Raw genomic sequence first — 23,908 nt, 5'->3', positions numbered from 1 at the left:
AATTAAAATACATTAAGAGTCTAATATAACCGCTCTACAGCAGGAAAATCAAAGTTAAGAGGTTGTCTATTAGAAGGGTCTCAGAAAGAGGGATTATTTTAACTTCATTTCTATCTCACTGTATTGTGCCTAGTTAATAGAATTCTTATGACATGTAAGATAACCTATCTTTCTAAGTCACTAATTCTTCAAACAAAGTGTGTTTAAGTTTATTCATACACAAAGTTATACACATGCTCAAGTGCTTACAAGATCAGGGTCTAACAAAGGATTTTATGAGTTACAATATCCAAGCATGACCACATGAACCAAAGACAGAGTTAGGTTACAGAACCTTATTCCTTTGCCTTCTTGTTTTTATGAGGTTAAAGCAGATTCTTTACAGTGTTCTAGAAATATAAACATTTCATTTCTTATATTTTATGGCAGCATAACTTGCATGGGACATTTTTAAAGACCAAACATGCAAGATATAACATCAACCATATTCTTTCTACCCATCTTTTAAAGAAACAAACCTCATTTTAACACTGCTCTCTAATCAGACTTGAAAAAACCCACTTACTCACTCCTTCTCACCCAGGAAATGTTCTCTCACAAGCACATACATCTGAATCACTAATTTCTGCAGAGAAATGTCTAAAAGAAAACATTCCAAATAGCTATTAAGCACAAATTGATGAAGATTTGTCTTCCTGAATCTACATATTCTGCTCCACTGCCTCTGCTGCTGCTCATACATTTCCTAAACAGCAGCAGAGAGAAATTAACATTATTATTGTCAATTTCCCTGCCCCTGTTCAGCATCCTTTGAGCAGCAGTGAATTTTACAAGACTAAAGATACTATGTTACTATTTCTGCTGAGAAAACTATGAACAGCACAAGATGCAAGTGCTGGGGCATTCACACAGGGACAAAAGGTACCGAGGGGTTATTAACTATCTTTTGCCTCCTCACAGTAACTGGAGGATCTAAGGATTAAGGAGAAAAAGAAAGCCTCTTCTCCCTTTCAGAAGCAGACAGGGGGCGGGAAGGAAGGGATGTGGGGGAACGCCTGGAGAAGGGGTAGAGTAGCAAATAAATCTACTTATCCACCTGCAGCCAGGAGGCACTGAAAGGGAAAAGATGAGAAAGTTTCTTCTTCCTTTTAGTACCTGAGCATACTTCATATATGAGAAACTTAGTGGACAATTTATTTATTTTCAGTAATTAACTGAAAAACACTGAAGTGCATGTGCACACATGAACCTTGAAATACATCAGATGTGAACTGACTAGAGGCAGATACAAAACATGGAGCCTTTAAGCGTGGTCTTTCTACCAATCTAAGGAAGTGGGAGGAGCTGGGCTTGCCCTCACTGCCCCCAGCCCCCATGGCACTGCCCCTGGACTTTGCTGATATTCCTCTTCCCACCTGGCTTTTGTCTTTTGCATTTACTGCAGGCTAGGAAAAATTTAGTCCTCTGACTAGCCGATGTCTAGTTAATTTTTAAAGCCCTGCTATAATGAAATATTTATAGTATTCAAAACTTCATTAATTCAGCAAGTGATTCACTCATTTTCATTGTACCCTGCACAGTTAAAAACAGAAATATATTGTAGTGTAATATTAAATGGTGGAAATACTACTCAACTAGTAGTCACAAAATGTTGCTTAAACTACATTCTAATAAGATGTACAACCCATTGCTTTATTTATAGTAAACACTGTCTCTCTGAACACTATTACATATTACTTTCAATATGCAAATATTCATTGAAATCAGTAGTGCAAAGATCCTGCTTATTCCATTGAGATTTTGCATGTTAGAAAATTATATTTGCACAAAAGTCTTATATGTGATATGCTATTCTTTTGCTGAGACCATTACAAAACACTTTATTCCCCACTTCCCCTCAAACAAAAGGGCTCAGCCTATAACAGAAAGGGACTCCTGGTGTGTGGTTGAGAAGAAGCCAAAATGTTTGAACACTGGATTTTCCTGTTTCATGAATCAAAACTATTTACTGTGGATTAAAAACTATGAATGTTTTTAAAAAGTCTAGATCTGTACTAGCAATTTATATGCCAACTTTTAGTATGAACCTACTGAAGACACTGAAATATTAATCTATCAAGATCAGAGTCTATAAATGCATAAACATGAATATACTGAATAAGACTGTAGTAAAATTTTAAAAGAAGTCAAGAATAGTACTGTTTGTAGTAAATATGTTAGTGCCTGATCACTTTCTCTCCAGTGGAAAAACCTCAGAAAGGCCACCAGAATCTTTGAATCTCAGGGGAACTGCAGGATGACATGCCCATCTGCGTGGATGTATCTCCTACTATCCAGCTCTTAGGAAGCACAGCTAACATTGGCTTCCTCTGCCAACAGCTGCCCTGGAAACCCATACCCTATGAATGGGCAAAAAAGGAGGGTTCCACACTGTGAAAAGGGGCTGTGGAAAGTTCAGCACAGCCTCAGTCTGCAATAACTTTTTTGCAGCTTCTCTGCAAGGCTTGAGGTTGGATGATACATATCTGTTCACCTCTTCCCCAGAACACATTCCAGTTGAAGATCTTACATCCAGAAAGAGCTCTCTGATTCAAACATTTAATTTCCTTAATATTAGGCCTCCTTTTGGCTGGAGCTTAGGCAAAAACAAACAAAAATATCATATACATCTTAACAGTGCATGGAAAAGGTTATAGAAATAAAATAGCCTGTGTCATGAAAGGACAGTCAGGCTTCCTGCTACAGTGATGTGGCAAGTGATTTCCTCTGGGCAGCTGAATATAGCTGACAGTTATCGGAAACCAATGTTGATTATAATTATATTGCCAGAAGCCTTAAGATTTATTAAAAACGTAATGGGTGCCCATCCCAGCTTCTGGGCATCATTCTATTAGCTGAAATACATAATGTAGAGTACAATATAAAGAACTCATACATACATAAATATCCATCAAATCTTCCAACCCCATCTCATACTTTCCTTAAAAAGTCTTGGAAAAACTACTGACTTTGCATCAGACACTGGTGAACCAGTAGGGAAATGAGTTCCAAAGAGAAAGTCCTCTCAAGCAGAATGTCCTGCCAGCAGACTCATATTTTGAAAGAGGATATTCCAGTGCAAACTCCTTCCCTTACCTCAACTGCACAGCGTAGCACAGGGAGGGAGGCAATTTCTCAGATAACCAGGTCTGAAATGATTTAGACTTTTAAAGGTTAACACCACCCTGAATTTTTGAAAATTTATTGACAGGCATTGCAGATTCCACCACAGTGATTCAATGTGTTCCCACTGTAAAACTCCATTTAATGAGAAGGCTGTAATAGTCTGCATTAGCTTTTGTTTCTGAAACGACAGAGTATTGTCCCATGAAGGGTACATTACAGCATAACAATCCCGAGGTAATAAAAGCTTGGATAACTATGGCAAGATCCACATATGTGAGAAAAGTAGCATACACCGGCCCCCCGCTAGAATGGGATTCCAGTGAAGGTAATTAAATTTGGGACCCATGCGCGGTCCTGTACTATAACCGAATTCGTACTATAAAGATGTGCATTCTAGCAAGGGTTTGCTGTACTTCAGCTGTAGATTAAAAAAAACAAAACAACACCCTTATCCATAGCACCCAGGAGCAGCCCATGATCTAACATGCCAATATGTACACCTGTATCAAATGGTAGTCACAGTCCCTGTTCGGGCACCAATATACATTCTGCCTACTCTTTTGGCTATATCATGAACCTACATTGCTATTTTTTTTTTCCCTAGTCCTCTTCCAGTCAATACTCCTTCCTTTTCCACACTGCAATTGGACAAGTAGAAGAACTGGCAGTTTGGCTAAAAGCGTTGGAGGATGTTTCTAGACTCCCTTTATTTAAATAGTTAAATTGGTTTACGCATGTTAATCAAATAAATGTGTTCAATTTTACCTTTCTTTAATAATGAAATTAGCACACACTTCATTTTTTAATAGCTTAAAGAATTTAAGAGGAAACAACAAGAAAATTACATATTACATTATCACTTATCTGGCACCAATAAAATGTCAATGTTAGGATTTCTTTAACTTTCATTTTCAAATTTACGGGAGTCTGATGGCAATATTTTCATCTGTGATTGGCTTTTTTTCTTTCCATGAGTGGAGGAGTTAATTCTATATCTAACTAATACAATTTCTGGTTGCCCTCAAAACATTTTCTATTTTAATGTGGGCATATTTATCCAAATAACATCATGCAAAAAATTAAATCAATATTTCATCCAAAATGCTTTAAAATGACATTTGTGACAGTATAGCCTGATTCAAAATATTCTAGCCATTTGCATACAACATAGTTGGGATATTTCTATATGCACCTCCTTTGTGATCTGCTAAATCTTCAGGTTTGTGAAACTGAGAAAAAAATATTCCGATCCAGAACAGCATACCTGACGGATACCTGAGGGAGCCAAAACAGTTTTCTCTTTTGAGTGTATCTGATATTTGACAGATATATTAGCACTTGAACATCATTTATCATGTTTATTTTTAATAGCTTTTCACTGGAACAGCTGCCTAGGATGCCAATCTTCTTTTCTTTTGCCTTCTGTAAATATTTGAAATAGCTATTCATTAACAGTTCCACATTTATTCAGCACTGTTGTACTGCTCGTGAACTGGAATTAGCTTTTATTCCCCCCCTCCCAATCTTTTGGCTGAGCTGGAGAAAGCCTGCTGTTTAGGTTCAGTCTGTCAAGATTCAAATTATGCTCCAGCTGAGAGCTAATCAAGGGCGTCTGACCTGGTTTGCAAATAAACTAGGAACAAAAGTGGGTTTATTTTTTCTCTTTGGGGCACTGGGTCTGTAAATGAAAAGCAAACCAAGACTAGGTCACAAATAGAATTAATGTAAATTAAAAGCAGACACAGCTTGCAGATGCAGATAAACTAGACCTCTTTTGGGCCATTTTTGAGCACACTGGACCCAGATATGTATTCAGTCTTTTAGGATCTGATTTATAAATTAAAGTGTTCAATTAATTTAACACAAATATATAGCATTTAAAAAAAGCTTCAATTTAAGCTATCATGCCACCCTAACATGTGCATCAGGAGCTTCAAGTAACTGTGCCAGGTCCTATTTGAATGGGTAGATGTAGCAAAACTAATGTTTCTGCCATATTTAATATCATTACTATGTATTCATTTTCACAAATAACCTGATTTTGAAAAAATCATCTTTGTCTGGATTCAGACTTCTTCAGTTCCGGAAAACGTAAACTATGAGTAACAGGAACGTATTAGGTTCTTCTAAAAGGTTCTTTTGTTGGAATTTGGGAGGAGAAGCCACAGAGCTTGTAAATACATCTTAATTAAAGCTTTCATAAGCCTGCAGCATCATAATATTTCATTACAATGATCAGCAGTTAGCAGCGGCCTCTTTTGTATGTGAAAGTGTTTTATGATCAGCAAAACCAAACAGACTCATTGCCCTGTCGGGTGTGGTAGTGGCTCTGTACAATATTACTACTAAGGCAGTTTGGTTGTTTTTTAAAGACATACTATTGACTGAACTGTCTGTCTTTGTTGATAATGCAAGAGTAACAAGGAACTGGCTTACGTAACTTTTTCTAATATCCATCTCTGACTTATTAATTCAAAATCAGTCAACAATATTTTAGCATTATGTCTGAGACTCATTGCATAAATGTGGTTATTTAATTTGTACAGACTCCTGCTGGTCTTACTGCAACAGAAAATAATGCAATAAGGGAAAAATTAACACTAAACAGGACAGCAACTCATCAAAACTTTGGGACAAAACATGCTAATTTATTTCCCCCATCAGATACATGCAGTTTAATGTCTGAATTTCCTACTACATAAAACTTGGCACCATGGCCTGACCACGTAGCTTTACCCATTCAATGCTCAGTGACTTCAGCTGAAGATTTTCATGAGTATGGAGTACAAGATAAGGCCTCCTCTTTTTATACCAAACTGTCCAGGAAATAAACATTTAGACTCTGATCTTGCAAACATTTAAACACATGTGTATTTGGCAAGATTGGGCCCCTAGTCTGAAACAATCAAACATTTAAAAGAACTTTGCCATATTATGAGGGTTCTACCAAATTCACAACCATGAAAAATGCATCACGGACTATGAAATCTGGTCTCCCCTAGTGAAATCTGGTCTGTGTGCACTTTTCCCATATACTATACACATTTTACAGGGGAGACCAGTGTTTTTCAAATTGGGGCTCCTGACCCAAAAGGGATTTGCAGAGGGCTCACAAAGTTATTTTAGGGGGGTCATGGTATTGCCACCCTTACTTCTGTTCTGCCTTCAGAACTGAGCAGCCGGAGAGCGACGGTTGTCGGCCAGTGGTGAGCTCTGGAGACAGCACCCCACCAGCAGCAGCGCAGAAGTAAGGGTGGCAATACCATATCATGTCATCCTTACAGCTGTGCTACTGCTGATGGCGACAATGCCTTCAGAGCTGTGCTCCCGGCCAGCAGCTGCCACTTTCCAGCTCGCCAGCTGTGAAGGCACTGCTGCTGCCAGCAGCACTGCAGAAGTAAGGGTAGCAGTACTGCAACCCCACCTCACCTCCCCCCACAATAACCTTGCAACCCTCCCCCCAACTCCTTTTTGGGTTAGGACCCCTACAATTACAACACTGTGAAATTTCAGATTTAAATAACCAAAATAATGAAATTTACAATTTTTAAAATCCTATGACCATGAAATTGAACAAAATGGATCATGAATTTGGTAGGGCCCTACACATTACACAAGTCCCTGATAAAGGCAAAAAAGCTGCTAGAGCCTCAAAGGCATCACATGTACAGCAACAAAAGAAAAATGCCATGCTACGTCAAATCACATTGCAACATGCTAAAAGCAGCATCAACTTCGCAAAAAATCAACCTATGATGCCTTGTGAATAAGCCATCTCTATAAGATGTAGCAATCAGACCAATATTCTTGATACACGGTGTTTGTGTAAGTGCTCGATTTACAGCAAGTGAGAGGAATGTAGGTTTATATACATATATATTATACATATTGTATATGAATAAATACAAACACGATGTGCTGGCTGAAACAAAGCCCAGGTCTCGCATAGCCAGTTATGGATTTCAGTCCAAAGCAAGATGCATTCAAGGGACTTCTAGGCCAGAAGGGCACCTGAGAATTGGAGACAAGAACAGGAAGGAAGGCTGGTAAAGTGGGCAGGATTATCTCTCTCTTGTGGAAGGAAGGGGCAGAAGCTACCCATGGTTTCCCCAGTGTCGGAAGGAGCAGGGGCTGAGGCAGAAGTGGCAGATGTCAGAAAAAGTCACATGGAGACCTGGCAAAGGGAAACCTGGAAGGGTGCTGTGTGAACTTGTATGCTTGGGGATCCTGGAACAAGTGAAAACCCCTAAAAAAGAAGCATTTCCCTCAACTCTCCTGTAGCAAAGGAAGAAGAGCTGAAGGGTGCATAGGAAGACTTGGCTTTGGGGTAGGCATTTCAACTGTATGGAATTTTTGGTATACTTAGAGGGCTAAACTACCCAACCAGCAACAGGGAGACTACTAGCTTTCAAGGAAGATGAGGTGTTACCAGATCCTGATATCAAGAGATGAGACAACGCATATAAATAATCAAGCACAGAAATCAGTTTAGTATACATTAATCATGACCTGTAGTACACTCAGGAGGTGACTAATGTAGCTGAGCACACCCAATTCCATAACTAACCTAGTTTTTCTAGTTATTTCAACTGTCTTATAAATGAGATTTGTTACCAGATACTTAGTGGTATTTTCACTGAAAGATGAAAAGGTCTAAATGCAGAATACAGCATATAGGAAACACTATACTTATTTCAAATCCAGTGTTGCTAGTGACAGTACCGGCCTCAGAATGGTTTGAAAACTGTTCATTTCAAGATTTTATAAAAATTGCAGTTATGGTAGAAACAAAACAAAAGAAACAACAAAACTTCCAAAAACTGAAAAAAACCTTTACAGCAGCCTGGGAATAGTGGAAAAACTTAAGTGTCCCTAAGGCTAACAAAACCCACATAAAACAAAACTCTTGTTTTCATAAGAATTCTTATTCCCAGAAGAAACCCCAGTCGAGAAGAAATAGTTCAAATTAAGGCATAGTGTTTTTAAATGCAGCACTCTACACACACAAAACAAATCAAGGTTAATGTGCCTGGTACAAAGACTTCAACCACTGGTTGTGGCATCTCTCAACTTTGTGTATGACACTAGTTCAAATAACGCAAACTAAGCAAAATATATGCAACAAACAAGTGAAATGTGAAATAACTCTTCTCAGCCTCTGCTCCACTGAATACCCATGGCAAGGAGTATATACAAATACCTTACCACAAAACAAACAAGAGCATTTCAAACAATTTTAAAGCAAAGCTCAGCTTCTGAACTGCTATTCTGGGAACACTCAAAAGCCATCCAAACATTCTAATACAAAGTATTAAAAATCTTTATTTGATTTGTTGCCAACTTTACACACTGCCAAATGTTTCCCCTCTTTTCTTAATAAATCTAATTACACAGTGAATTACATTTTCAAGTTGCTACAATCCAAGTGAAGGTCAAACTGACATAAAACTTTTCACACTTCAGAAGAAATATAAGGTGTCAAATGTGTACAAGGTAGATAGGTAAAAACTGCAAGAAACTTGCTTCTTTTGTTCGTACAATAGAGAGATTATAAACAAACATACAAACTGTCTACTCTCTGTACAGTACATAGCACAATGGAGTCCTGAACTTGGTCCCTATACATGGCATAATAAACCTGATTATTATTAATAATCTTTCCTTCCAGATTTACATCTAAAAACAAAATTGTGCCTAATTCATTTTCACTATTTTGAAGTAAACCTGAGTTAATGTAAACACTCTTGTAAATAAGGAATTTAATAGCGCTAGCTGGAGAGAAGCACACTCTGGATAGGTGTTCGAAAGATGATTCTATCGTACCTCTGCTAAAACACCTCATTTTCCTCTCATTATAAACACAGATTCTCCTTTGCCAGAGGATCTTTGTGTGATGGTCTTGCCTTGTGAATAAATGTCTTCCAGGGGACTTGTATATGAATTACAATTTTGCTTTCATTATTTTTATTACGGCAGCATCTAGGTACCCCAATCATGGATCAAAGCTCCATTTTGCTAGGCAATATACACACACACATGTAATTAAAAAAAAAAGTCTTAGCAGTAATGTTTGTTCCATGGGCTTCAGCTTTTGCAGGGATAAGGCAGTACAGTCCAAAAAGCTTTCCTCACAATTTTATTAAAATATAGATTAAATAAGGAAAGTTCATTTTTATAAGTAGGTTTATTTCAAGAAAGTTAATCTGAAGTTTTCTGTACAATAACAGATTGCAAGGACCATGCAAGTTATTCCGCAATAGAAAAAATTATCTGTTAACTCATCTCGCAGCCTATAATTATAACTGAGCCTTAGCAGTGCTGCTGTTAAGGGTTATCTGCCATTTGCATTATAAATTCCTTTTTTCACAGCTAATGCTACTTCATTGCATAGTGGACTAAAACTTGACTCTGAGTAACAATGAAAAATACTAATAAAGGTTACATAATTGGCTTTTTATTTCTTTTTTAATATCAAGCAGTCGCACACTATTTGTAGGTAGTTTCAGATGACCTGTTGACCTACTGTAAATACAGACAAGCTGAAATATAAAAAACAAAGGCAACCAGGAACATGTTATCACAGTTGTTTTGGAAACTTTAGATATCTTGCTTTACTTTGAAAAAAATAGTTGAAATGTTCAAATATAGTATTTACATGCTGCTTGCTCTTTTTGCATTCCCTCAGCTTGAGGAGTGACCCTGCAGCTGTTTTGGAACCTTTATAAGATTCATTTTAACATAGCTTTTTAAAAAAAAAACTAATTAAAATGTGGCAAATTCCTTGGGAAACTGCAGAATCCCAGTTTGGCCTGTCATCTTACATTTTGCAAGTGATGGGCAGGATATATAGATATATTCTATCTGGACCAGCTATGCCCCCTATGTACATTGCATGATCACATATTATTTCTTCTATAGGACCTATGCCTCATTCAGTGCACATACAGCATGTACTGTCAACGAAGCAAAACTTTGCAAGAGAAAGGCTATCTTTCTTCATGTAAGCCATTTGACTGGGACTTAAGGAAACTGTATTCTATTCCTGGCTATGCTACAGAAGACTGTTGCCTTACAAAGAACAAATCTGACCACAGCTTGCTTTGGGAGGTAGGGGAAGAATGCCACTGAAAAAAAAAGGTTTCGTCAAGCAGACCTCTCTGGTCCCTTAAATTGTCAGTGTTAAAAGATTAGTGGAGACTTGTCTGCAGGAGTCTTAGCACAAGCCTGCAAAACAAGGGCTCATATCCATTTTTGTAATTTTCTTTCCATAACAGTGCACTGTATCCACACATGTACAGTAATGCTTCACCAAATGACACTTTACACAAAGGCACCATTAATGAACAGGTTTGACTGAGATGAAGACTGATCTGCTTTTGCTAAGAGAGGTTCTGGTTGCAACACTAACGTATCTGGCTAGCTGTCTTTTGAACAGAACATATTGGTTGTGACAATTTGAAGAAAGTTAACATAAACAGATAGCTAAGGGTTAATGTCTCTTTCACCTGTAAAGCGTTAAACAGTGACCTGCAACACCTGACCAGAGGACCAATCAGGAAACAAGATACTTTCAAATCTCCGTGGACGGAAGCCTTTCTTTGTGGTTTTTGGCTTTTGCTTTGTTCTCTCTGAGTCCTGGAAGGGACTAGACGTGCAACCAGGTTTCTTGCCAATCTCCCTGCTACAGTCTCTTATATATTCAGAATAGTGAGTATTAAGTAGAAAGGCGGTTATAGTCTTTTAAATTGTTTTTCTTTATTTGAGATGTGTAGTTTGCTGGGAGTGTGTTAAATTGTTATTTGCTGGGGGGAGGCTTTTCTCTCTGTGTCTTATAACTGAAGACTCTGCAATATTACATCTTGTATTAACAGAGATTTCTTTATTTTCTTTTTTTATTAAAACCTTCCTTTAAGAACTGTTTGATTTTTCCCCAGTTGAGGCTCAAGGAATTGAGTCTCTACATACCAGGGAATTGGTGGGAGACAGGGAGAAAGAAGGGAGGGGAAGGGGAATCCCTCTGTTTAGATTCACGGAGCTTGAAATCTGTATTGCCTCAGGGTGAGGTGGAAAGCCTCTGTTTTAGATTCAAGGAGTTTGAATCCCAGTATCTTCAAGAAGCTAACCCAGGAGGGAAAGCCTAGGAGCAGGCCAGTAGGGAAAGAGTTTACTTTCCATGTATAAGATCCAGGTGGGTCTGCGATCTTGGGGGTCCCCAGGGAAGGTTTAGGGGAGACCAGAGTTTATCAGGCATTCAGAGTCCTGATTGGTGGCAGCGTATCAGATCTAAGCTGGTAATTAAGCTTAGAGGAATTCATGCTAGTACTCATTTTTGGACTCTAAGGTTCAGATTGAGGAAAGAATACCATGACACCCATACTGAAAATAGTCCGAATTTTCAGGATATATGGATTTTATTTCACATTATGGTATTAAATGGATGTATATCTTGGAATGCACAACCATAATATGAACCACAATCTAAAACATCCAGACAATGTAACCCCACTCAACCCTATCAGAACAATCTCTACAGAAGAGAAGTTCACATTATAAAATCCACAATAGTGCATCTCTAGACTTTGACTATCCCAATTATGGGTCTGTTTCTGCTCCCACTGACTTCAATGAGAGGAGGATCAAACCTCAGGGCAGGGGTAGGCAACCTATGGCACTTGTGCCGAAGGCGGTACACGAGCAGATTTTCAGCAGCACTCACACTGCCCGGGCCCTGGCCACTGGTCCCGGGGGCTCTGCATTTTAATTTAACTTTAAATGAAGCTTCTTAAACATTTTTAAGACCTTATTTACTTTACATACAACAATAGTTTAGTTTTATATTATAGACTTATAGAAAGAGACCTTCTAAAAATGTTAAAATGTATTGCTGGTACGCAAAATCTTAAATTAGAGTGAATAAACGAAGACTCGGCACACCACTTCTGAAAGGTTGCCAACCCCTGTCTCAGGGAAACCTGGATTTTAGATTTGTAGGTACATAACCTAGACTCCTCAAAACTCCTTCAAATCTCTCCTAAAATTCATGTCTGTTGAGATGCAGACAATAGCTAAGCAGTGGGTATTCTGGCCTGTTGTTTAATATACCAGATATAATAATGACACTGTCACCTTACTCTCCCTTATATAATTTCTGCCATCATATGCTTAGACTGTAAGCACTTCAGGGCTAGAACTGTCTTTTCATTAATGTGTCCCCTCTTTGGCTGAGTGTCTCTGCATTCTTTAGCAAGGAGAAAGATCAAATAAAAAAAAGTAGAAATCTTTTTGAAGTCTAGTGAACCTTTTTCTTTAAGTGTGTGATTTCTTTTTTGTATCTCAAGGCAGAGAAGTAATGAGAACTGGTGTTAAACTATCAAAATAAAGAACAGCTATGCATACTGCACAAATAGATTTTAAGGTGAATCAAAATCAAATAGCACAGCTGACAAAGGAAATTCTCCCTCTGCTGATGTTCATAGAATCATAAAATACCAGGATTGGAAGGGACTTCAGGAGGTCATCTAGTCCAACCACCTGCTCAAAGCAGGACCAATTCCCAACTAAATCATCCCAGCCAGGGCTTTGTCAAGCCTGACCTTAAAAACCTCTAAAGGAAGGAGATTCCACCACCTCCCTAGGTAACCATTCTAGTACTTCACCATTCTCCTAGTGAAAAAGTTTTTCCTAATATCCAACCTAAACCTCCCCCACTGCAACTTGAGACCATTACTCCTTGTTCTGTCATCTGGTACCACTGAGAACAGTCTCAATCCATACTCTTTGGAACCCCCTTTCAGGTAGTTGAAAGCAGCTATCAAATCCCTCCTCACTCTTCTCTTCTGCAGACTAAACAATCCCAGTTCCCTCAGCCTCTCCTTGCAGGCCATGTGCTCCAGCCCCCTAACGCTAAGTGCAGATTGGAAACCGAGGAATATGTTTGAATGGAAGCACAGTAATTCAACCGCAAATATGAAACAATTTGAAAATCAGATGCAAATAGAGAGAATAACTATCAAAATACTTTTAAAAGAGACATTTTACACCATTCTTAAACAAATACAGCTCCAGGAAATTAAAACCCAGAAAGAATACCTTGAGTCAGGCCAGAAGAATCATCTTGATCCAATATAGAAAGTATCCTAATTATTTTTTAGACAGTAAATGATTTACAGTAGAACTAATGTCATCTAAAAGTATTACAATAAAGTAGAGATATGAACATCTCTGATATCTCTTATACATACAAAGAACTGGATAATCTGTGGGTTTAGCATATAATGAATTTAACAAGTGAAATGTTAACACCCAAATGTCACAACATCTCATGCATTTCTGAAAGCAAAATAAGAGACAAAATTGTTGACTGAAGATGGTGCACCAGGTGTAGGCAATCAGGCTCACTAAGGCAGGATTCAAGTGTGGGGGGATCCAGATGTGGGTTAAGAGAGTTCTATGTGGGGCAACCTGGGTGCGGGTAGCTTAGTGGAGGATCCAGGTACGGGGGAGATCTGGATGCACAGGGGCATGTTTGGGGGTTCTGGGTGCAATGGTAATGGGATTCTACAGGGGGATCCAGGTGAAGGTGGTTGGGGCTCAGCAGGAGAGGTCTGTGTGTGGGGATGGGAATAGAGCTTGGCAGAGGGATCTGTGGGGGGGAATTCAGTGGGTGGGGGTTCAGATACTGGGGGAGTGAAGCTCAATGCAGTGGGGATCTGGATGGCTCATCAGGATGGTCCAGGTGTAGAGGGAGTGGGGCTCAATTGGGGGTGGGATCTGAGTGCCGGGGGTGAGGCTCAGTTGAAAGATCTGGGTTTGAGGGGGTTGGATGTATGGGGGTTGGGTGGATGGGGGAGAAACTCCCTGTAGAGGAATCCCTCCCTCTCCCCCTGCAGCTGAGGAGTGATGGGTGCAGGAAGCAGGGGGAGTTTGTGGAGCTTCCTGCAGTTGGGAGAGAAATCTGGGGGTGGGGCTGACCCGGCCCCAGATGCCATGCAGAGGAAGAGGAAGTCCCGTCTTCCCCAGCCCAGCTGGGACCAGTGGTTGAGCGTGGTGCAGGATAGGAGCCACCAGCCTGGTCTTTTCCAGTCCCGCCCCCCCACCCCACAGTGATTTACCTCTCTGCTGGCTGCCCTAGGTACCCAAAACGTACTGCTGGGGAGGATCGCATGACTGCTCTTGTGGCTTCCTTTTGCTTCCCCATCAGAAAGTCATTTTTCTGCAGGGAAGAAAAGAAATCACCAGGGGACAAAAACTCTGTGCATGCGCAGTTGCACAGAATTCCCCCAGGACTATAATGTGCATGTTGAAATAAAAACTTGTAAACTTAGGCCTTGATTGTAAGCATTCCTACTCACAAGGGAGGTTAAGTCCCATTGAAGATTTGTGCTTAAATGGTTCCCTGAATAAGGATGGACTTAGAACTTGCTTAAGTGATGTAGCCTTATTACTCATGTAGCATCCATTTATGTTTTCATATTAGTCATATTAAAATAATGTTAAATTAAGATCTAAGCTCCAACTTTAACTCACAGAAACAAGAATATTCATAGTTAAGTAAAGCATAACCCGGGGTAGGCAACCTATGGCACGCGTGCCGAAAGCGGCACACAAGCTGATTTTCAGTGGTACTCACACTGCCCAGGGCCTGGCCACCAGTCCGGGGGGCTCTGCATTTTAATTTAAATTTAAATGAAGCTTCTTAAACATTTTAAAAACCTTATTTACTTTACACACAATAATAGTTTAGTTATATATTATAGCCTTATAGAAAGACACCTTCTAAAAATGTTAAAATGTATTACTGGCACACAAAACCTTAAATCAGAGTGAATAAATGAAGACTTTATTCACACCACTCCCGAAAGGTTGCCAACCCCTGGAATAACCCATACTTCTTGTTTATAGACACAGCAGGTGTCTAAAAAGAAATGAGGTATCACACACCATATCTGTCACTACATCAAGACACAACAAGAAGATTTAAGGATGTAGAGAGAAGCCATTCAATTTCATTTCCCTGGGTTTAAATTAGAACATTTGTGCTACTTTAACATAGTAGGTAAATTAATCCAGGGAACAATGCCATTTACTTTAGTGAGTTTACACAAGGGATGAAGTTGGCACAATAGCTGTATTTGTATTTATTTGAAGGAAGGGTAAAGTTAGAGATCTATCCAGAGACAAAGTGTAAACATTAGCATTCTTCCATGAGGATTGTAATGTTTCCCAAGCAAGTGTATGAGTTATGACTGGATAAAAATGTAGGAAATGGAGGCTTAGTAGCCATCTCAATTAAAGATTCACACATCCAATAATAAAATCAAAAGATGTCATTACAATTTTTCCATTTAGATTTTAAGCATATAATAGCTCCTACTAAGAGATACTGTGGATCTTAGTTGCTTTAAAATGAATCCTAAACCCAGCATCACTGACAAACATCCTAGAGGAACGCCACAGGACCCATTTTTAGAACAGTGACGCATCCTAAAAAAAACGGTTACCCACCTTTTAGTAACTGTTGTTCTTCAAGATGTGTTGTTCATGTCCATGCAAAGTAGGTGTGTGCGTGCCGCGTGCACACCAGCCGGGAGATTTTCCCCTAGCAGCATGCGTAGGGTTGGCCACTACGGCGCCCTATAAAGGGGCCCGCCAACCCTCTACCCCCTCAGTTCCTTCTTGCTGGCACTCCGACAGAGGGGCAGAAGGGTGGGAATTGGAATGAACATAAACAACACATCTCGAAGAACAACAGTTACTAAAAGGTGGGTAACCGTTTTTTCTTCTTCGAGTGGTTGTTCATGTCCATTCAAAGTAGGTGACTCACAAGCCTAACCTCAGGTGGCGGGGTCGGAGATCTCTGCTGACTGGAGTACTGCACGACCGAAGGCTGCATCATCCCTAGCCTGGTGCGTGATGGCGTAGTGGGACAAGAACGTGTGGCTGGAAGACCACGTGGCCGCTCTACAAATCTCCTGAGTTGGAACCTGAACCAGGAATGCCGCAGAGGAGACCTGCGCCCTAGTGGAGTGGGCTGTGACCGGAGGGACAGAGGTCTTAACTATGCAGTAGCATTCCCGGATATAGGTCATGATCCACAAAGAGATTCGCTGAGAGGAGACTGGGAGCCCTTTCATCCTATCCGCCACCGCGATGAAGAGCTGCGTCGAGCGTCTGAACGGTTTGGTACGCTCGATGTAAAAGGCTAAGGCCCTGTGGACATCCAGGGAATGTAGCCTCCGCTCCTCATCAGAAGAGTGTGGTTTTGGATAAAACACGGGGAGAAAGATATCTTGTCCCATGTGGAACTGTGAGATGACCTTGGGGAGGAAGGCCGGGTGAGGTCTAAGTTGGATCTTGTCCTTATAGAAGACCGTGTACGGGAACTCAGATGTTAACGCCCTAAGCTCCGACACCCTCCTGGGTGAGGTGATCACCACCAGGAAGACGGTCTTATACGACAAGTACAACAGGGAGCACGAAGCCAGAGGTTCAAAGGGAGGCCCCGAGAGGACAGAGAGGACCAGATTCAGGTCCCAAGCAGGGGCCGGCTGACGAACATGCGGAAATAGCCTGTCCATCCCTTTGAGGAAACGCCCGACCAGCGGGTTCGCAAACACTGAGATACCCCCTTCTCCCGGATGGAAAGTAGAGATGGCCGCCAAGTGAACACGAATCGAGGAGAGGGAGAGGCCCAGCTGACTGAAGTGGAGCAAATAATCTAGGATGATAGGGATTGGGACCCCCAATGGATTGAGACCTCGCTGACCCGACCATATGGAGAAGTGCTTCCATTTGGGCAGGTAGGTGGCCCTCGTTGACAGTTTCCTACTACCAAGCAGCACTTGTCTGACCTGCTGGGAGCACTGCATCTCCACCGGGTTCAACCATGGAGCATCCATGCTGTGAGATGAAGAGACTCCAGGTTCGGGTGGTGGAGGGAGCCCCAGTCCTGTGTGATCAGGTCCAGGAGCAGGGGTAGCGTCAAGGGCGCCTGAACGGACACGTGCAGGAGTAACGTGTACCAATGTTGACGTGACCATGCTGGAGCTATCAAGATTACCTGTGCGTGATCCCTGCAAATCTTCAAAATCACCCTGTGTATCAGGGGGAACGGAGGAAAGGCGTAGAGCAGACCGATCCCCCAAAACTGTAGGAAGGCGTCTGACAGAGACCCCTGACTGCGGCCCAGGAGGGAGGAGAACCGTTGGCACTTCCTGTTTTCCCTTGAGGCGAACAGGTCTAACTAGAGAAAGCCCCAGAGCTGGAAAATTGAGCAAACCATGTCTCATCGGAGGGACCACTCGTGACCCCAGAACGAGTGGCTGAAGGTCTCCGCCAAAACGTTCTACTCCCCCGGAAGGTAGAACACCTTCAGGTGGGTAGCATTGTAGACGCAGAAATCCCACAGTGCAAGGGCTTCCCTGCACAGGAGAGAGGAGCGTGCACTCCCATTTGTTGATATAAAAGACTGCCGCCGTGTTGTCCGAGAGGACTGAAACATATCTGCCGGCCAGGTGGGACCTGAAGGTCAAACAAGCCAAGTGAACCGCTCTTAGCTCCCTTACATTGATATGCAACTCAAGGTCCTCCGGCGACCACAAGCCCTTTGTCCTGAGGCGTCCCAGGTGCGCTCCCCAACCCCGATCTGAGGCATCTGTTACTAGGGAGAGGGAGGGTTGAGGGGCAGCGAAGGGGACACCCACGCACACTTTCTGCAGGTCGAGCCACCACCTCAGTGAGCTTAGCACCAAGCGGGGAATGGACACTACTGGCTGGATGATATACTGTCGTTAACCAGGACTGCAGCGGGTGAAACCAAAGTCTGGCATGGTTTACCACATAGGAGCACGCTCCCATGTGACCGAACAGCTGGAGGCAAACTCGCGTCGTGGTAATCGGGGCACGGTGCAGTCCGAGGATGAGCTCGGAAATCACCTGGAACCTGGATTCCGGCAGGTACGCTCTGGCATGAGTGGAGTCCAGAACTGCTCCTATGAACTCTATTCGTTGCATCGGAGACAGGGTGGACTTGGCTTCGTTCAAGAGGAGGCCGAGATTGAGGAAGGTCCGCCTGACGAACGACACTTGGGTCTCCACCTGCTCTTTGGAGCGGCCCTTTATAAGCCAGTCGTCCAGGTAGGGGAATACCTGGATGGTCCGCCTGCGCAGGAAGGCCGCCACGACTGCCATGCACTTCGTGAAGAACCTTGGAGCAGCTGACAGGCCAAACGGGAGCACCGTGAACTGCAGATAGGCGTCAGCCACGACAAACCTGAGGTACCGACGGTGTCGGGGAATTATGGCAATGTGGAAATAAGTGTTCTTTAAGTCAAGGGCAGCATACCAATCTCCTGGATGCAGGGAGGGAATAATCGAGGACAGGGAGACCATGCGGAACTTGAGCTTTTGCACAAATTTGTTCAGCCGCCACAAGTCTAGGATGGGTCTCAGGCCCCCTTTCGCCTTCGGTATTAGGAAATATCGGGAGTAGAAGCCTTTGCCCCTGAGCTCCCAAGGGACTTCCTCCACCGCCCCTACCTCCATGAGGGTCTTCACTTCTTGACTTAGAAGTTGCTCATGAGATGAGTCCCTGAAGAGGGACAGGGAGGAGGGCTGGTGGGGCAGGAGGGAGAAGAACTGGATAGAATATCCCCTCTCTACTGTGAAGAGCACCCAGCTGTCCGACATGATTTGGGACCAGGCATGGCAGAAGGGGGACAGACGTGACCCAAAAGTAGGGGTAGAAGGATCCAGAGTCTTGATAGGTAGGTCGTCCTCGACCGTACCATCAAATAGAGGGTCTAGACCCCAATGGCGGTCTCGATTGACTGGACACCTGGTCGGAGGGGTGACGTTGGTGACGCCTCCTGCCATTTCTGCTCTGCCTGTGCCCCAGCTCCTGGCGAGTCTGAGGCTGGTAGGGGCGTGGGGCCATCTGCGGCGTAAACTGCATGTGCTGGGTCGCACGGGCATGCAAGCCCAGCAAGCGAAACATGGCCCTCGAGTCCTTTAGGCTATGCAGACACTTGTCTGTCTATTCGGAAAACAACCTCTGCCCCTCGAAGGGGAGATCTTGAATGGTCTGCTGGACCTCATAGGGCAGGCCTGAGACCTGGAGCCAGGCTCCCCGCTGCATGACCAGGCCCGTGGCCGGGTGTGTGAGGCTGAGTCCGCCGCATCTAAGGCAGCCTGGAGAGAGGCTTAGGAGATCAGCTTCCCCTCTTCCACTAGGGCCGAAAACTCTGACCTCGAGTCTTGGGGAAGGAGCTCCGTGAACTTCGACATGGCTGAGCACGTGTTATGACCATATCGGCTTACAATTGCCTGTTGGTTGGCAATCCGGAGTTGGAGGCCTGCCGTGGAGTACACTTTTCTGCCAAAGAGGTCGAGTCTTTTAGCGTCCCTACTCTTTGGTGTTGACCCCTGACACCCTTGACGCTCCTGTTGGTTGGCCGCATCCACCACCAGGGAGTCAGGGGAATGTACAAGTGTTCCTGCCCTTTAGAGGGGACGAAATAGTGCCGCTCTGTTCTCTTGGCAGTAGGGGCCAGTGAGGCTGGCGTTTGCCATAAGGTGCAGGACGAATCCGCTATAGACTTTATCAGAGGAAGGGCGACCCTGGATGGCCCTGAAGGAGCCAGGATGTCTACTACAGGGTCTGCATCCATCTCGATTTCCTCAGCTTGGATTGTGAGGCTCTGAGCTGCTTGCACTCTGCACCGAGGAAGACATGCTGGGCACCACCTCGGCCGGCTCCAGGTTCAAGGATGGCCACAGGGCAGCCTCCATCAGGAGGACTCTAAGTCTCTGAGCTCTGTCTTTAAGAGTTCTCGGGCGGAAGCCTCTGCAGATAGAGCACTAGTCCTTTTGGTGGCTCTCTCCGAGGCACCTCAAACAAGCAGGGTGCAGGTCACTCTTGGGCATGAATTTCCCGTAGTCCTTGCAGAGTTTAAATCCGGGAGGCCCTGGCATGCCCCAGTGGACAACAAAACTTGGGGGGCAGGGGGGAACTACCAAGAACTATATACAATGACCTACGTAAACTGACTATAAAGTAACTATATACACGGACTATACACAAGGATAGGACACTGCTAACTTGCTATGTGCAAGAGAAGTTCCAGCTAGCCGTCACTGGCAGTAAGAACGAATTGAGGGGATGGAGGGTCAGCGGGCCCCTTTATAGGGCGCGGTAGTGGCGCCACTCCAGGGGGCACCAGGGTTGACCTTATGGACGCTGCTAGGGGAAAATCTTCCGGCTGGCGTGCACGCAGCGCACACACACCTACTTTGAATGGACATGAACAACCACTTGAAGAAGAACCACAGCATCTTAAGAACTCTAATGAGGTTTTAATGAAATTTGCTTTAACTGTAAGCACAAATTCTATGCAAAATAATTGTTCTTCTTACTACTTTACAATACATAAAGTGAAGGATTAAGAGCCGCTAAAATTAGTTTTAAAACACAAGCAATTTTTATTGTGTCACATACAAGGATCTGAAATCAGAAAACCTTTTCCCCTCCTATTTTTGAGAAGGGTACCAAAAAAATTTCGAATCATCATCGTCATCATCATCAATAAACCTTGAGATGGACCTTTTTATAAACAAGATTAAGACCAATGAAATATTTCTGTGGAAATACTAACTCCTGAAAGTACTGGTGCATAATGTAATGAATGCAGGAATTAACTACAGCAGGCACCAGCATGCCACTTACAACATATTTGTAAGACAAATAATACATTAACCTACTACCCAGTTTATCCCGTAAAAAGGAAATTACCTGTGGGAGTAGGATCTTGTAATCTTAAAGTTGATTTAAGTAACTGAAATAACCTTACCTTGAAAAGACTGTTTTGCTCTGTCCACTAGTTCTTCAGTTGGATAACTTGCTAGGTCTCCTCTGGCATGCTTGGTTTTGCAATAGGTACATGCATTGAGACACCTATTTAAAGTTTAAAATACATTAGTTTACTGTCAAAAATACCCTTCCCAATACTTCAATACACACAATTGTAGCAAAAAAAAAAATATACAAAATACAACTTTTATACGTAGAAATGCAAAGGTACTACTAGCTTAATTAAAAAAAAACAAAAAACATTTTCACACCAGTAAATATATGCCATATAAACTGGTCCAGTTTATTCCTCCTCCCTATTTTAAAGAGATAACCAAAGTAGTTTACTCAGACTTTAAAAACCACATGGTTAATCCCTACAGCCAGTGGAAATTTTGTGCAAGGACTGCAGATCAGTAATCAAGGTCTTTCTAAAAAGTAACAGGCTCAAGAGATTTTCACATGAAAGCCCTTTTTACAGTTTGAATTTTTGGCTATATTTCCCACCATTGCTACTTCCAGCTTCAGCTCCTGTGATGGCATGGATGATGCAAGTGCTAGGCCCAGCACCTGCTGCTTCTGGCTTTTAAGCACTGTTTTGTGCAGACCTGTCTTCATTAGTGCTCCCACTGTTGCTAGTAATAGCATGGGGTGAGCAATTTCAGTCAAAAATCCAGGTGCAGACTTACTCAGACTTTAGTGTTACCATAAAAAACAGAAATGCATGAGAATCTAAGGACTAAGCCACAAATTTCCAGCCTTTTAGTTTAGAAATTATACATGAGTTCCACAGGCAGAATTACAGCTCTATCATCTCTTAAGATATTCAAATACTCATTTAAGCCTTCATAAAATTTAGAAAAGAATTTAATGTGACAGATTCTTACCATAGTCTTAAAACCATTTTGTACACTTTAGAAATCTTGAAAAATACAGTACATTTCCCCCTCTCCTGTGTCTTACTTGGCTTAACAATATTCATGTATGAAATAGTGAGAGCAGAATCATTAAATGAAGAGAGAGTTTGATGACCAATTGGGGGATGGGAAGCATTAAGAAAAACACCCATAAGAAACTGCAAGAACGTCAGTGTGTCTAATTTATCTGACAATATATTAAAGCCAGATTAGTTCATTGCAGCAAGGATAGGAGGATCATAAAATGCTCACTGCAAGCTTTTTTGGGATTAGTCTTGGCAGTGCCATGAACAGAGTAAGGCAGAAAGTTAACAGCAGCCCTTTTTTAAAGCCGACTTATTTCCCAATAGCCATTTAGTAGGCAGAAGTATCAAGAAAGAAAGAAAAGAAAAGAAAAGTTACTCCTGTTCTTGGTTAAAAATAATGTTCATTATCACAAACACAAAACTACTACTTCAATATTATAAAGCATTTGGATGCCAGAAAAAGAGTAGTATGAATATATAGAAATCATTTTAAACAATAACTAATGACATATAGTATGGCCCAGAAGAGTTTTCTGAAGCATGCTAATAAAGATAAAGAAACACACCAAACAACTACATGACTGCATTTATCACTTGGGCACAAACTGTGTTGCCATCTGTCAGGATGTCTGCAACCCCAGGACTGGGAAACTAGTTGCTGGTGACAGTTTTAAAAAAGTACCTAACAATATCATGGCTACCTGCACATGTCTTTGGTTTCCACTTATTCAGGATTGGGGCACCAATACTGCAGCCCAACTAGGACTAGGGACATAGGGAATTCAAGCAATTGAATGATGCCATTCAAATTGCATACAGGACTTTTATGGGATCCCAGATGGAAAATCAGAGTCTGGCATTCTGAATAGCTAATTTTACTGTGTCCCCAATTTCAGTATCAAGCAAACAGGTCAGGTGAGGAGTGGCATGTAACAAGCAAAGTAATGAAAACCAAGCACATAAGGCTGCCAGGTCTTCTGGAGGTTTACAGCTGAGTCTCAGTGGCAAGGCAATCCTGAGGTGGCAGAGAAGGACAGTCATGCTCTGGCTCCAGCTGTGGCCCTGGTATACATCTTGGCAGACAGGGAGCAGACACTAGAAATGACTATTTTTTACCTCAGTGAAAATGATTTGGGAGTTTGTAAGGAGGTCAACTTCATGATCAGGACTTAGAAGGATTTGGGACAGAACTAGTATTTTTTAAATTCTTGAATTTAAACTCCCAGGCTCTTCTTTTGAAGGAGTTGTGCAGGTTTCCTTTGAGGAGGATGACTGAGAGGTCTCTAACACCTTCAAAAGAGGAGTTTGGGAGCTTAAATAGACACTGAATTTACAGCTTATTGCAACAATCTGTAACTCATTAACTTACGCCCCTCCCAGCTTTTTTGTTTTCTCCCCCTCCCCCAGTGACTGAAGTGGAATTAACTGGACACTTCATCTTGAATGGTCCCTTGAAATATGTGTTATCTACTTATACCAAAACAATCTGTTCCACCTTGTATTGACAATCTAGTACATTATCCACACCTGACAAAGAGCTCTCTGTAAGCTCAAAAATGGGCAAATATCAAAAGAGTTAGTTAAATCTCCAGAAGTTTAGATGCTTATCTGACATTTAAGAAAAAGAATAGGATAACATGAAGGATCAATGCTTCCCTCAGTTGTCAACTACTGTAGGAAGTTGGCAGAGCAGTCCAGGGATATGACCCTTCCTTCCCTCATTGATCCTAAAAGAGTATTTCTGATTAATACTTTAATATTTAAAGCAACTACTATATGATTATTCATATAGTAGTTTTTATGATCATTGGTAAGATAATATCTTTCCATAACAAATAGTTCCAACTCCATTAGCTTGTTGTTTTCTCAGGACACTACTACAAGGGCAGAGTAATGTTGTTCGGGTACCATAAAGATGTCTAGAAAAGTTAAACAAAAAATCATATTGTGCTTGT

The 23,908-nt window shown here is 42.0% G+C and overlaps 1 protein-coding gene across 4 annotated transcripts in view; it reads right to left on the bottom strand.

The window, feature by feature from the left end:
* Positions 1 to 23,908, bottom strand: part of CDKAL1 (CDKAL1 threonylcarbamoyladenosine tRNA methylthiotransferase) — a 626,106-nt gene that overhangs the window by 330,532 nt on the left and 271,666 nt on the right. For all 4 annotated transcript variants that reach the window (XM_032776978.2, XM_075062869.1, XM_032776979.2 and 1 more), the window contains one exon: positions 21,012 to 21,115. In XM_032776978.2, the coding sequence (XP_032632869.1) occupies positions 21,012 to 21,115 (104 nt within the window). The remainder of the gene's footprint in view (positions 1 to 21,011; positions 21,116 to 23,908) is intronic.

This window comes from Chelonoidis abingdonii, chromosome 2, assembly GCF_003597395.2.
Source record: "Chelonoidis abingdonii isolate Lonesome George chromosome 2, CheloAbing_2.0, whole genome shotgun sequence".
NCBI lineage: Eukaryota > Metazoa > Chordata > Testudines > Testudinidae > Chelonoidis > Chelonoidis abingdonii.
Note: the sequence above shows the minus strand (reverse complement) of the source record. Positions and strands in the feature narration are given on the sequence as shown.